The following is a 16,869-nucleotide window of genomic DNA, read 5'->3' on the forward strand; positions in this document are numbered from 1 at the left end:
AACGTTTACATCGCATTATAAAAACAAGGACATTTTAACATTCTGTTATGTTAGAACATTTAAAAGACACTCGAATAATGTTTTATTTAGAATGTTAAACATTTTTGTAAGCTTTAAATAACGTTCTAATCACAACAAGAAAACTTTGGAACATTCTGAAAATAACCGTTCAAATGATTAATTATTTTTTGTCAAAAAAATGTTTAACATTCTTAGATTTATTTATTTATTTATTTTAGAATGTTGTAAGAAATATTTTCGTAACCTTTAGGCCTAAAACAATCTAATTACAAAAACTGGAGAAACTTAGAATAAACCTTTTTTTAAATTCAACATTTTGGGTGCAAATAAAGTTAGTAGAAAAATTGTAATTTTTTGCAAACCTTTAAATAATGCAATAATCACATCAAGAAACTTATATTTAGATTTTTTTTAAACATTTAAATAACTTAAATTACAACAAGAAAAAGGGGCATTTCAAAAAAAAATTTTTTTTGAAAAAAAAATTTCAAAAAAAAAAAAGTTAGTAGAATGTTGTAGGAAACTGTTGTAAATAACATTACAATCAAGACAACAAAACTCAACATTTGAGGTTTTTTTTTTTTTTTTTTTTTTTGTTACACTACATTTTTTATGTGGTAAGAAAGTGAACTTAAAATGAGTAAATGAATTGATGATTGTGAGAAGTCGCATAAAACTTTGTTGGACTCAAATCACGCACAATAGAACCAGAGGTGTATTATGAAAAGTAAACAAAGTGAATTAAGATTTTAAAGTGAGTCTCACTAGGCTCTGGATCACAGCTATTTTTGGAATTAGCAAAGTCAGAATTTAATAAAGCTTTTGTTTCTGAAGATTACTCATAGAAAGCGCAGCACAGCAGAGCCTGATGGGAATTGTGGCATTGCTGTGGGCCGTAAAATTCAGTGTAAAGTAATTTAACGCCAACACAACAGTAGCTAACCCAGTTTGAATGCTGGAGCCGGTTCAGTCCGGTTCACAGAACTGATGCTCTGTGCTTCTGCAGTGGCGTTTCAGAAAGGGTCAGAGATAAAAAGAGAGAAAGAGAGGCCCTCGGGCCGAGTCCTGGAAACGCCTGAGCTGTTCTACTTAAAGATCCTTAAATAGGAAGATCTAGACCTTGTGATCTTCCTCAAGACATCACAGGTTGCACTCGAATCACAAACAAACAGGACGAAGAGGTTTGCATGGGATAAAATCTCACAGTGAAGACAGTGAAGAAATACTGAAAGAGTGTTTAAATATCACGTCATATCTAGCTAGATGGTAAGAAAATGCTATGAGAACGTTTGGTTAACGTTCCTATTAAAACATTATATATGATTTTTTTTCTGTAAAATGTTTAAAAAAAATGTGTTTCTTGATTATATTAAAGCAATAAGCTACAAGAAGCTGTGGTGTACAGTGAATTTATAACAGATAGGGGGCGACGTTAGGCACAACGCGAAACAGTAAAACAGAGCAAAATAAAGTGTAATGATATTAATAAAAATAGTATTCTTTCACCAAAAAAATTACTGTAGTTACTCGGAATCAGTTGTGGTTGCAACAAAGTGGTTGCCAAGCAACACATACAACATGCAAACGTAAACAAAGGTGTATGTTTCTAGAGGAATTTACAACAGCTTTGAACACGGCTCAGCCAATCAGAATCAAGGACCGGAACTATCTGTTTTATAAAAAACATGATAAAGAACATTAAGCTAATGTTACATTTTGTTACTTTAAAAACATTGGAATGTTTCTTTTGAATGTTTTTTTCAACCATTTGATAATAGTAAATAATAACATTTAAAAAATGATAGACGAATGTCTTTTTAATGTTAAAAAGCTTTTTTTCTTCTCATTTAGATTGTAAATGCTAAAGACAACATTAAGTGAATGTTACATTTTATTATTGGGCACACGTTATGAGAAAGTGTCTTTCGAATGTTCTCTGAAACTCCTAAGTAGCAACATTTGTAAAACGTTAAATGAATGTCTAACAAAAAAGTTTTTTAAAACGTTCCATAAACGTGCTGTTTTTGTGCTAATGTTTAGAGACCAGATCACTGTAAACAAACGTTCAATTGATGTTTTTGGAAGACGATTTGTTTAAAACTTTGAGAGAACCTTGCGAGAATGTTCTGAGAATGTTTTCTGTTAGCGAGGATGCGATGCATCACAGTGTTTCATTGTTACATTGTTTGTTATTATAATCAACAGATATATAAATTTTAAAAAGTGCTGTTTAATATACAGCCAGCTCATAGTTTCTACTCATTTAAATCATATTTTGAGAAACATTCACTAATGTTCAAAGGATCTATTGATGTTATAATGTAACATAATGTAACTCTACTAACTAAACCAATGTCTGAGAAAAAACTTTTGAACAATAGTGTAATTCCTATTGTATTCCTATCCACAACCTGTTTGGAAACAGTCATTATTTTTGCAGTTTCATTTTGCACTACAGAAATTACACATTGTTTGTGTGCTTGTGCATCTTTCTTTCGAATCATTAGCTGATGTATGGACATTTAGACATGCTAAAGCATCACTGTATGTGTATTTGAAAAAGAAAACAGAACTCCATGAACTATCAATAATGCTCACGCTGGCTGGTGAAATCAGCATCGGCGTCATGTCGAGGGTGTTGAATCTGTCCAGAACTTCAGCAGGCTTCACAGAGCAGAGACTGAAACTAGGCATTTCTTTGCCAAGGCTCGATATACTCTAAACCCAGGTGTGCAAAGATGTCCTCTTCCGTGTTAGCAGGCAAGAATGTATTCTGAGGAGAGAGACAGAGAGGGAAGGGTGAGCTCGTGTGATTTCCGCTGTCTGAGAAATGAACAGAGGCGTGTGAGGAAACTCTCTGGACTTGACGAATGATTCAACAGAGAGACTGTGAGAGGATGAGGAATTATTGCAGCCACGTTATTGCACATTTAAAGGTCAGTACATGTGATTGTTTCAGATTGCTGGATCCTCTGCGTTTAGTCTCACAGATGATTCTCTCTAAATGTTCTCTAATGCTGAGAAACTCAACTGAAGGGTCAGAAACAAACACGGGGTCGAAGGCGGCAGGGAAAAACGATGCTGAATGCCAAATATAGAATGCTGTATAACTGTGCAAAGTTAAGATGGAAAAATAAATAATATTATCAACAACTAAAAAGCAGGACAAAATGTCTGTTTTGATGTTAAAGGTCATTTATTTTGGTGCACTGAAAAAAGCGATTGTTCTTAAATGCTTTATTGAATGTTTTTAGTGTTCCTGTAGCTCAATTGGTCGCGCATTGCGTTATCAAGCGCAAGGTTGGGGGTTCAATTCCCCGGGAACACATGATTGTAAAAATTGATAGCCTGAATGCACTGTAAGTCGCTTAGGATAAAAGCGTCTGCTAAATGCATAAATATAATATAAATATATGTTTTTGCATTTAAGTTTTGCAAGTAAATTTCACAAACGTAATTAACGGATGGGTAGGCGATTTCAGAGAGGCTAGCAATAGCAAGCTAGTTTTAATAGCACAAGATCCCACCCTCCTCCACAAACACAGAGATTAACCAGTGACACGATGAGAGACGGCATCAACACTGTCACATCTCACGGATCTTTCACCGCTGAGAAAACATTACAGTACAAATCGCATAATATTATAACAATAATAGCGCTTTCCATTCTCACCTAGTCTGCAAATGCAAACATATGTTAGCTGGCAGGAATAGGCAGCCTATCGTAGCCATCGGACCGAATAATCTGATTGGACGAACATTTTTCAGTCCTACGCCTTCCACTGACTATCTATGCATATAAATGCATTAAGACCACTTAGTTATTGCTATCAGAATGGGAAGAGACTTTCAACCATCATAACAAAAGTAAAAAATGTTTTTGAATGTTCACCTACTATGCCTTTAAATTAAAAAGAGTAACTGCATGTGTAATTCTCAAATTTGATGAGCTTATATCTCACAAATCTGGCCTTTTGTTTTGTTTTGTTTTTTGACCGAAAACTATTTCTGTGTAGAAATGATTATCAATCAGATAATGCTAGTAAATTTCACAATTGCAAAGAAATGGTAAATCATTTTCATGTAAAATGTCCTTTAAAAGCTTTTGATTTAAAACTTTAAAAAATCATGTTACCGTGTTGAAAAATGTCAGAATTGCAATAAAAAGTTTCAATTGTTTTTTTTTGTTTTTTGGCAAAAAATGGGCAACGAATTATACAAAAGGGTGCTCACTGAATGAACACTGTAATTATCATGATGATGATTATTATTAATTTAGTAAATAAATGTGTATACAAAATTATAAATTAAAAGAAATAACAAAAAAGGAGTACGTTTTTTTTAAGAACATAATATTTTAGTCTTTTGAATTCTATCTCAGAATTACGCACATTCAGTAACATTAACAGAATTTTTTTCAAAGTAAAAACATGCTTAAAACCTTAAAAAACACAAAAACATCATTTACACATGTTTTCCAACAAATGGAACGTTCCCATAACCAAAGAAAAAGCATTTCTAAAACAAAAAAGTATCTATATTAGAATATATATGTCATATATAATGTATAATGTCAATGTATAATATAGAATGTCAAACTAAAACATTTCAGGAAGGAAAAAAAACATGAACGATGTAAGAATTATGTTTTTGTGCTAACATTTTGAGAATGTTACTGAAGACCATTCAAGACTGAGAATTGTAATAATGTCACTGGAAGAACATTTGTTCATAAAGTATGTTTAAGACAAGCTTGCCCGGACGTTCTGAGAACATCTACATGCACAAGCTCTTCCTGATGTTCCCCGAGTTCACCGAGTGTGACCCGGATCCGTGCGGCGCATTACCAAACCCTCCTGACCTTGCCACGGTTTCTGTTTGGGGACAAAGTCACTCTAGATGTCATAACTGATGAGATCAGGAGAAGGTGCGCCTGTGCTCAGGGCGTGATGTCATGAGACGGCTGGATCACCGCAGCAGAGGAAGAGAAGCTGTGAGCTCCACACATCCTGCCTGGAAGTGCTAAACTTGTCAGAATGAGGCAGAGGAAATAAAAGCATGTGAACACTTTAAGCTGAAACTCAGGCTGCTGCACAAAAAAGGTGGAAATTCCAGCTCCGGCTCTCCGGTTTAATTTCTTCAATAAACCCAGAGTTTCTTTCGGTCTCCTCCCCCTTTTTAAACACATTAATGCACGCTAGAAAAATGCTCTTCTTACTAAGTGTTTATTTCTTCTTCTTCTTCTTTTTTAACAAGTCCAAATATAATATATATTTTTTAAATAAAATAAAGATTGATTTTCTATATAAGAAAATGATATAAGATACTTAGTCTTGTTTCCTGGAGGGATCTAATTTAAGTGCATTTTACTTAAGTAAAATTATATGCAAGTGTGATAATAAAAATAATCTTAATGCAAATGGAAAACAAGATTATTCTGAATATCTATTACTAAGAGCAAATCTACCGTAGCTCCGCTCTCCATCGACACGTAAGGTTAAATACGACACATGTGAATAACGGCTTCAGTGGTGTAGACAGTAATGTTTTGGGCACGCAAAACTAGCTTGTAACGTGACTGATTGCCCATGACATACCATTAAATGATTAGCTATTAGTTCATTAATCTAACGTTCTGCCAGTTTTCACCTTAACACTGAGAAGAATTACATTTGTATCGAGTCTGAAGTATGCAGACGGCTTTTTGGCGGGAGCTGTTGCCATGGTGACTCGTAATATCGGCGCTCCATTGATAATGGCTTTTTATATTAGTGGTGCACGCGCAATTTAGAGTTGATTAAACCAACTCATTTCAGCTGTTCTGTAACCCAAAACTCAGAGTTTCCCATCTCAGGGTAAGTCAACTCAGAGTTCAAGTTTAAACTCCGAGTTGGTTGAACCTCCTTAGTGAAACGGGCCCCAGTGCTGAAAAACAATAAATAAATAAATATTAATAATCAAGAGCACAACGTTCAATTATTTATGTCTTTGTTTCTGTTACTGTGGGAGTATTTCTAACACATGACATATCCAAACTTTAGCAAACTGGTTTTGGCAAGCGTGAAGCTGCATTTTATAAAAATAAATAAATAAAATAGTTGAATTCTGGCAGCGTGCGTATAGAAATGTCTCCACTGAGAGAGTATCAGGAAGGATTGGACGCCAAACTAAGCCTGTTCCCTACAATCCCTCAGATACTCCATACGAGATGAGCTCCACATTAATTACAGAAGACTGATCTGCAGCCAATGCTCATCTACAAACACATCACACTGCCTTATTCAAGAATACATCACTTTAAAGCTTAAACATGCATTTAATGCAGCGCCGCTGGTTTATTTATCATTTAAGCGGCGTGATTTAGCATTAATGAAAAGTGCAATGCTCACTGATCTCTTGAAGTGCTGCTGATGTCTGCATATAATCCTGTGTGTTTATGACAAAACTAAAAGTGCAGATGTGCTCTTCTTCTATTAATGCAAGCGTCTCGTTTCATAATAATAACTAATAATAACAGGTTACTAATAACACTTCTACTGTGCTCGTCATGCTCAGTCATTGTTCAATCAATAATTAGCATTATAGAAGAACTTTTTCATGCACATTTCAAAACTCTCAAAAATAAAGTACACAAAAAAGCTATTGACTTGTTTCTGTTTTAGTCCTTTACATTCGGAAACGTTAATGCATCATTCATTCAAAGTTATCTGGTCTTCAATAACTAAAACATACAATGTATAAATTATTCAGTGTTTTTCCTGAAACTAACTCTAACTGAAAGGCTTTTTCAGAGCTTTCAAACCAGACTTTGTTGAGTCGAACTCTGAATTTGAATTTTGAATTGAATGCAAGGAAGCAGAATCAAAATTTGAAATTCAAAATTAGAATTTTTGAAATTCAACATTCCATCTACTAAAGCACATTCTGCAGCGGGTTTGTTTTTAAAATGTATCAAACTAATGATTCTTTTGAAACAGTTCTGAGAAATATATTTAAAAAAATGAATGTGCAATTAAAGATTAAAGAGATATTTCACACAAAAAAGAAAAAAAAAGAAAAACGAACTTTCTCCTGTGAAACACAAAAGCTGATATTCTGAAAACGTTGGAAACCATCGACATGACTTTCATCACACGGACATCACAGCTTTCAAAACATCTTTTGTGTTTCGAAGAAGAGAAGCAGAAGTCAGAAACAAGGGATGATATGAAGATGAGCAGATTGATTTTTTTGGCTACTTAATTTACAGCCAAACTAAATGCCTTATATAAATAATATAGAAGCCAAATATTATTTAAGCCCACATAAATAGCTATAAATATATATAGTGTTTTAATATCATTAATTAAAGATGTGACCTAAAAGCAGACTATTGTCTATTGTGTTGTTTAGCATATTTGTAATAAATATTATAAATTCCTCACAATTCCCGAATCTACACAAGACTGTCTCTTTCTGCATGAATGGAGATCATTTTTCAATTTTTGTGCTGTCATTGCATGAGCGCTGTGTGTGTGTGTGTGTGTGTGTGTGTGTGTGTACAGAGGCTGCAGTCACATACAGTTATTAATATACTTGTCACAGCGTTTCTCTGCTGTAATAGTGTTTAAATGTGAGCAGCAGATGCAGTGCAGTCAGAAACACTCCCACACACTCAGTGTGAGAACACAGATCACAGACAGACCATACACTGCAGAAATACAACCGCTTCCTTCTGGAACTGCTCAATGACAACAACAAAAAAAAAAAAAAACTGATGCAGAAACAATGTTTGCTCAGAAATTGCTAGTAAATTTCAGGAATAATTGTAAGTTACATTGACAAGTAATCGTGTGATATTTTAGAACCATTGATTGATTTTGAATTTTATTTATTTTTTATTCTTTCCGTTTTCATTTTATTTACATTTGAAGTAATTTGCCATTTTATTATACGCAGTTCTTTTATATATATTTTGATTTGTTTTCCTCTTTTCACTTTAATTTTAACTGATAATTAAATGTTTTTTATGTCTCAGTTTAGTTTTCATTTTCATTTTTTCAAGGTTTTAGTATCATTAATATGCAATTAGTGTTTTGTTAATATTTTCTCTTCACTAAAATTTTTGTATTTTGTTGCATGTTTTTGTCACTATAAGTAGTTTTAGTTTTTTGTATATTTCTATATATTTTTAATTCAATTTTATTTTAGTTTTAGTTATACTACTACATCATGTTAAAAAATGAAAAATAAGAGAAAAATATATTTAATAAATTAAACCGAGAAATGTTTGTCATCACTGTAATAGATGTTGTTAATATTTTGATAGGTTTTATTTTTATATTTTATATATATATATATATATATATATATATATATATATATATATATATATATATATATATATATATTGTTTATAAAAAAAATATTTTATTTTCAGTTTTAGTTAAATTAGGGCATCACAATAAACTACATTAAAATGAGTAACATTGCCTTATAGCTGAAATAATTTTAAAAAAATTATATAAAATGCTTATTTTAATTATATTTATTTTTTTATCAGAACAAATTGCAATGTGATATAAGCCATAACACCATATCTTCTCATTGAAAGACAATCAAAAATCTACTTTTTTCAAAGCAACACAAAAATCACAAGTATTTCATTATATTAAAAATCACTGATTTACCAGACGACGTGATCTTATAATTATAAATGAACAGCATAACTTTAAAAACAGTGTTTTAAAGATAATTAAATTCCTCATGCAAAGACTGCAGATGACTTTACCTTTGTTAAAGGATTTACTTTATAACTAAATGACCAGCAAAGATCTCTCTCCTTCTTCTAGAGATAAAGGAGCGTTTGCAGGTGTGTTGTGTTGAATCTCTTCTGTCTGATGTCTAATGTCACATTAACTAGAGCTAGATGCATTAAGAGTGTTTAATAAATTCATGGCCTTAAATATTTAATTAAAGTCTCCTGATTAGTCTGCTCAGTTATCAGCTCCGGCCTTCAACGCTCCTGTCGAATCATGAAGACGAGCTGTTTTAAAACACTTTATTCTTCCAATAATACACTTTTATGCATTGTAACTACGGGAAATTATTTTATTAACTTAATTTAAATGACCCTATAAATCAGTGCATCACATTTTGCTGTTAAACCTGTCGTCTGAACTGTTAAACAGTTAAACTGTGTAATCTAAACAGATGCATATTTTGTATACAATTCAATTACATTTAGGACTAATTTCTGTTTTATAAAAACTAAAAAAAACGCAGCTTTTTAACTTAAAGGTGCAGTATCTTAAATATAAAATCATGCAACATAATTCTAAGCTTAAGTCTGTTGTGTGTGTGAATGTGTATGTGATTTAATGTTTTCTACATAAAATCATCCTTTATAAAGAAGTAGAACATGCTGTCAAAATATAACCTTTATATGACCTTGTGCCTTATTTCGGACGGGAGTATCCTTCTGAACGAGATGTGAGCACGTTAATAGGTCAGGATCATTTTCAGTGATTAAAACCTTGTGTTTTACTCTCTTCTGCGAAAATAAAGACATCGTATGGCTTCAGAAAACTATTTTTGCCTGTTACGTGTTTCACATTTTCAGAAGTGGGTTTAGGTGCTCCAATGAAAGCATACATTTATATAAAATTATTTTATTATTTATTACAAATGATGAGCTGGGAATGAGAACGTGTTGTCATGTTCATATAAACACACACACACACACACACACAAAATCATTTTATGTAAAACAAAACTTTTATTTTAATACATTAATAATATTAGAAAAACATTTGCCAAGGTCAGCAAATTTAAATCATGATAAAAAATTATTATTATTATTACTATTATTATTATTATTATTATTATTATTATTATTACTTCATATTTGGATTTTTTCTTTTTTTATAAAACTTAGAACTCATATTTCAGTCTTGTTTCAAATTAATTATATTTTAAAAATATTTCCCACAAACATAAAAAAATTATATATATTTATAAAAATAATTGTATATAAATACTTCTAATAATAATAATAATAATAATAATTTTAAATAGTTTTTTATTATTATTATTATTATTATTATTATTATTATTATTATTATTATTATTATTATTATTATAATTGTTGTTGTTGTTGTTAAATAAAATTAACAATAAAATAAAAAGAACTAAAATGTTATGATAGTATTACTAACAACCTTTATTTATTTAAAATAATAATAATAATAATAAACTATTTACAATAATAATAATAATAATAATAATAATAATAATTATTATTATTATTATTATTATTATTAAGCCTTGAAGGTTGCTTTGTGGATTGATAACACAACTGATTGAAAGATTGAACGAGACAGACATACATATACCGAAATATTATATTTCTATGAACTTGTCACAGATGCTCTAAACTTGATTCCCCCCAAAAAATCATTTTTATCTTCTTATGATCCTTGATTTGTCACTGACACGTTTTCCACATTTATTATTATAATAAATTACAGTAGACTTGATTTAATGACAAAACACTGTGCAAGACTGTCCAAACTAAACTCTTCGGTTGTGTGATTCATTTTGAGTTGAGCTTGTTAATGTGTTTTATTAGACCGTATTTGCTTTGTATTTTTTACCACAAATTCCCAATCAAGCCTTTATGGATCACACACAGCTGAATTACAGCACAATTAAAGCCCGCCGATGCTCTGAGTTTGTTACAGGATTGATGTGTGGGTCAGTCGATCATAAACCCTGGTATTGCTCTTGGCCTCCTTTAACACCAATCTCTGTGTGTTTTATTGAGGGGAGGGGAAAGATTACAGAGGATGTGATGAATTGAAAAGCCTTTTGATTGTCCTCAAGTTAATTTGTCTTTATTGTGGGGAGAAAAGGCTGAGAAAGGCAGAAGGAGAAGCAGTCGATTAGGCCTCGTATCTGATCCGCCCGAACGATTCCCAACACGGCAAAGATCGGACACTTCCTCGCTATTCAATCCTGCAATTACTGCAGGCATCATAAAGCACTGGCGCCCGTAAAACCGGCTCTAAAACACACACACACACACGGCCGTTACATCTCCAATCTGACTAAACAGCACCTTCTCTTGCCAAATCATTAAAGACTGGAGCTCATGAGCGTGAACTGATGGGTCTGCAGGTGGACGTCCGCAGATCCAGCGAAGATGGGCAATTATTAAAGATGAGTGAAGATTAGTAAGTCTATTACATGCCAAACAAACTGGAAAGTGCTCACTGGATTCAATCTAAGCTAAGCTAAGCTAAGCTAAGCTAAGCTAAGCTAATGTAGAGTTTGAATCTCTAAGCTACTGAGAGCTCAACGAAGAGAAAGAATAATTAACCCTCTACATCATGAAGATGATCACACTTTGTGTTAAACTCAATCTCCAGTAAAACCTCTTTTAGTGCAATTGTAGAAACATTGAGCTTCCCGTGTCAAATCTTAAGTGATTCTGATCAAGTAAAGGTCAGTAATATCTCCAGATGAACTCTTACTGTCTCGAATCTGATTCTCATCAGACTTTAACACTCATATGCAAACATTTTTTCCGTTGTTTTAGTTTTTCCTATTTAATTTTTAAACTATTTTCTTATTTCAGGCTTTACAAGGTTAGCCTTCCCTTCAGTGCATTAACCTCTGACTGCACCGAAAGCATAAAGCAGACCTTATTGTGGCTTTAACCTTCTGTTCCAATCATAAAAACAAGACATGTCTTTAAAGATGAGCTTCTTTTGACAGCTCAAACACACTGCACTCAATCAAACAGCAAGAAGCGCTGCAGCGGTTAAAGACGTCTGTCAAAGAAGAGCCTGTTTTAAAAGCACTTCTTCAGACGTCTGCTTTCTGTTCTGTTCAGCTGCGCTGCGTCTAGGCTTTCTGAATACAAGAACACATCCTGAAAGCCCATTAGGTGCACAAAAAACACAAATATTGATTAATGCAGTCCATGTTTTTAATACAAATTCAGTACATAATGTATGTGGCAATGCTTACTGGCACAGTTAGTTTAAAAGTCATCAGCTGCCGTTCTGACTTTGCGTTTTTTTGTGATGCCTGGAAACACTGTCTAGATACACAGCTTACTAGGTTTAGGAACAGAAGTAATCAAAAAGTGGTTGGATTTAATTACCTAAAATCAACTGGATTACTTTACTAAAAATGTACAAGTAATGTGAGTTACATATCAGATTACTTTTGGATTTACAAGGAAATATCTGAGTAACTTTTTCAGATATACAAGTTACTTTGTTTCCCCATTTATTGACTGACAGCTCTCCTGTCCCCGTTGTGAGGAAGTGCAGAGGCGTTTACTTCAGCCTGAGGTTTTTTAATACACTTTTGGTGTAAAAGGGCCCCTGCAGTTTCCAAAAATATAACTTTCTTTATATATATATATATATATATATATATATATATATTAGTGCTGTCAAAATTAGCGCGTTAACGCATTCGATTAATTTGAAATATTTAACGCGTTAAAAAAAAAATAACGCAATTAACGCGGTTGCAGTTTTTTTTATTTCCAGTTGTGGCCTATGTGTGTTCAACGTGCAAAGAAATATGGATAAGACCAAGGAAGGACTTTTAGACGGAAAGTTTCAGTATAAAACTCTGCCGGATTACTCTTCAGTCTGCCACAAGAAACATTACTCTTCATTTAGTCTGCCACAAGAAACAGCAACATTAAAATCATGAACTCAAATGCCATTGTTTAAAAAAAAAAAACAATGACTGTAACAGTGCGTAAATCAGACCTTTCTGTAACGCTAACGTTAATAAGCTTAAACGAAAATAAACGAAATAATTGTGTAGCGGAGTATTTTTGTACACAGTGCCGCGAACTGTCAATCACTCCTGTACGCGTGCATCACTGTCCTCCTCAGCTGCAGCAACTTGCGCTCTCTCTCTTCATCAAGCTTTAAAACAAAAAGGGGACAAAAAGATCATATTGTCTTTGTGCATAGGCTATAGATTAATTAGATAATTGAATATCTAAATTTGTGCCTTGCCATCTACGGTATTTTTGGAAGTGGCGGTACTGAGTACCCGTGCATACCGGCCCACTTAAAGCACTGGCAATGACTATACTTTGGAATTTTTTTGCAGTCCACTTAGAATTCAACATGGAAATCATTTTTGTTTTTTATTGGCATTGATTGTTTTGAAATTCAAATGGTACTTACATGCCTGTGTTTTTATTTCTGTAATAAATATGGCTTTCAAGCCAACAGTTAATTTGGAGGATATTGATGGTTTATTGCAGGTATGTTGTTTACATGAGAAAATCTGTGTTACAAGTTAAACAAAAATTCCAATAAACAATCATATTTTGAATTTAAATAGTTTCTTTGTCTTGAGTTTACATTAATTATTTACATTTTACATTTACATATCCAAAAAGTTTCAGTCTTTTAATTGCGATTAATCGCGATTAATCGCGATTAATTTTAAAAAACTGTGCGATTAATTAGTTAATTTTTTTTTATCGATTGACAGCACTAATATATATATATATATATATAAGAAAGTTATATTTTTAGAAACTGCAGGGGCCATTGTACTTTAAAAACATCCTGTAAATTTCACTCAAAACTCTGTCGTTAGATTAAACACATCTTACACTGAAGCAAGTCTACCAAAACGCCTTGATCAACACCTTGATGTCACTGCCAGTTAAGTCCCGCCCACCCAGTCTTTATCACTTCCTGCCTAGCCCCACCCACCAAGTCACTGCCTGTTTAGCCCCACCCACCGAGTCTACAACACTCTCTGTTTAGCCCCGCCCGATAATTCAACATCACTGCCTGTTTAGCCCCGCCCACCGAGTCTACAAAACTCTTTAGCCCCGCCCACCAAGTCTACAACACTGTCTGTTTAGCCCCGCCCACTGATTCTACATCACTGCCTGTTTAGCCCCGCCCACCGAGTCTACATCAGTGCCTGTTTAGCCCCACCCACCGAGTCTACAAAACTTTTTAGCCCCGCCCACCAAGTCTACAACACTGTCTGTTTAGCCCCGCCCACTGATTCTACATCACTGCCTTTTTAGCCCCGCCCACCAAGTCTACATCAGTGTCTGTTTAGCCCCGCCCACCGATCCTGACACATAGTGTTTACGAGAGAAGTGAACGCGCAGGTCTTCGCAGAAACCAAATTATAAAAATGTTTTGAAGACATCACCACGTTGTGTTGATTGATTACTTTATTTACACCGGATTTGTTTACAAACAAAGCACAATAGCCTACTACTTCTAAAGTATGGTTTTTGATGTACAAATCTCTATAACATAAGTTTAGAGAACAGAGAATAGTACACATTTAAGAAAACAAAAACAAAGGCAGTTCATGTGTCCTTTAACGCATTACTTGTATAAGTAACTTTCCTCAACACTAGTTACTAACTACAATTTTTTCATGTAATTTGGAATCAGTAACGGATTACAATTTGTAGGTAATCTACCCAGCAGTAGCAATCATCTGAATACCATTTTACTAAAGTACATTAACAGCTGTGCACTTCGAACTGTATCTCCAGAACATTAACGTGACTTGCTCCCAAACCTCTGAAGAACTACATGAAGATTCAGAGCTTCACTCCCTGATCCTCTGCCGTCAGGTTCTATTCAAGCACTTATAAATTCCAGCAGCGGAAACCCAAGAGTTCAATTACAGCATGTTTGTGTGATTGTTCCTCACTGTTATTGTTCAGTCTACAGTCATTCGCAGAGAAATAAGCAGCTCTATCTGCGTCTCGCACCGTTTGCTGTGTCTTTTCGCTCTCTCTGTCATATGCACATAAACAGAGGCTCGGGAGATAAAAATAAATTAAGTTTCTCTGCTCTGCTGAAGCCTGTAAATAATTAATTGGTTTGTTTCAAAAGAGGACGGGAATGCATGTCAAATTCACCAATTGTTCCTGTTGCTCATCTTTTTATAAAGGACTCTTTTCACACCAAGCAGGAAGAATACACATAGCAACCCTAGAAACCTCCTAGCATCACCACAGCATCTCACTCATATGTCAGAGTCTACTATTTAAACAGTCGTCTAAACATAATATTTAGTAGGCAAAGGGTTATTGTGCTGTTTGATGCCCACTCGTAAATAAACACAGCCACCGTGACACATCGCACAGGGAATCACAGATTTCACACATTTCGTAAACCACTTATTATTAACTCTTATGAAACATGATGAGAGATGCGTGAGTCACGTTGTGTGTCACAGCAATGGCTAAATAATCAAACTATTATGAGCCATCCAAAAAAAGAAAAAAGAAAGAAAAAAGAGCGACTGGCATGAGGAAGAAGTTTGAGAAGCGTGTTTGCATGAGTGAGTGAGTGAGAGAAAATATTAATATCCTCCATCTGAAAGTGACTAGTAGATAAGTGCATGTGACGTGTTGTAATAGCTCAAGAGAAAGTCTCAGCGCTAATTAGGACGCTCGGTTTGATGTTTGCTTCGAATCAAATCCCACAGACGCACCAGTGTCCTCTTCAATAACATCACACAATGCTCTTCAGCCAGACACATGCTGGATAATTTGATTTAGCGCTGGGGTTTTAGAAGTGAATAAACATGCTCCTTTATTACCATCAGCTTGCGTGATGCTCTTGCCTATTGCATAAGCTTAAAGGAAAAGTTCAGCCAAAAATGAAAACAGCTGTTAATTTGCTCCCCCTCAGGCCATCAAAGATGTAGGTGACTTTTTCTTCAGTAAAACAGTAAAGATGATTTTAACTGAATGCAAGTCAATGGCTACCGTCATTTTGAGAGTCAAAAAAGCATATGCAAGCAACACAAAATGAATCCTGTGGCTCCTGATAATATTTTAAGATCTTATGAAGCGAAATGATCAGTCTGTGCAAGAAACTGAACATTATTTACAATATTATTACCTGTAATCCAGAGTCTCAGGCAAATGGGGAAATATGATTCTTTTCCATAAACTGATTCTTTTGGACAGTTAGTTTCAATGAACTGGTTCAATTCACTAGTTTTTTTTTTATGTAATCACATAATGGTGTAACATATACGCAATTATATTATTAAAGCACCCAGTAATGATGTGAAACATGGATTTTTTACGTGTTTTAAGCATATAAAGTGATTAAACTAGTCTTCATCTGATCATATATTTACAGAAAAACAAGAAAACATTAATTTGGCCCCTTTAATCAAGTGTTCAGTTCATGCATGTGTATAACAGCGGCTCATTGGACTTCAATCCGAGTCGACTAAAAAAAAAAAGTCACCTACAACTCGACTGGCCTCAGGGTGAGTAAATTAACAGCACATTTTTATCTTGGGGTGAACTCTCACTTTGATGTTTTCGCATGAGAATCACAAATAATGATGAATTCATAAAGATCAAAAACTTTAAAGAAAAGTCATCATTTATTCACAGAGTTCCAGAGGTCAGCGGAGGAACTTGGTCATCTGTAATCACGCCTCAACATTCACGGCACTCAGCTAAAGGTTAATTCAAGGAAACCGTTCTTAAAGTTAGCCAACCGTAACTGCTCTGAATTAAAGAGCATCCGTTAAATGAATAATAATAGTGTGCCCTCTGATTTGATGCAACTCTACAGGTCAAAGTGCCTGAGCACTTACTCATATATCACTCTACAAACTACAGAAGATTAGATCAAAAATGACGTTTCAATACAAACAAGCTTATATCTGGATAAATCTACAGTAGCTTGCAGACTTGTGCGCTATTCAGAAATAAATTGAGGAACTGCGTTTTTAATTACAGATTTTTAACTTAATTTGAATTGAAGAAGCAAACAGGATGCAAAACTTGAATTTTATGAAATTCAAGAAAAA

The 16,869-nt window shown here is 33.8% G+C and overlaps 1 protein-coding gene across 1 annotated transcript in view; it reads right to left on the reverse strand.

The window, feature by feature from the left end:
• Window positions 1-629: 629 nt before the first annotated feature.
• dntt (deoxynucleotidyltransferase, terminal) overlaps window positions 630-16,869 on the reverse strand; it is a 90,855-nt gene continuing 74,615 nt past the window's right edge. Inside the window, exon 11 of the mRNA XM_026223383.1 lies at window positions 630-2,794. Coding sequence (XP_026079168.1) covers window positions 2,708-2,794 — 87 coding nt within the window. The 3' untranslated portion in view covers window positions 630-2,707. The remainder of the gene's footprint in view (window positions 2,795-16,869) is intronic.

The sequence above is a fragment of the Carassius auratus genome, chromosome 38 (genome assembly GCF_003368295.1).
Source record: "Carassius auratus strain Wakin chromosome 38, ASM336829v1, whole genome shotgun sequence".
Taxonomy (NCBI): domain Eukaryota; kingdom Metazoa; phylum Chordata; class Actinopteri; order Cypriniformes; family Cyprinidae; genus Carassius; species Carassius auratus.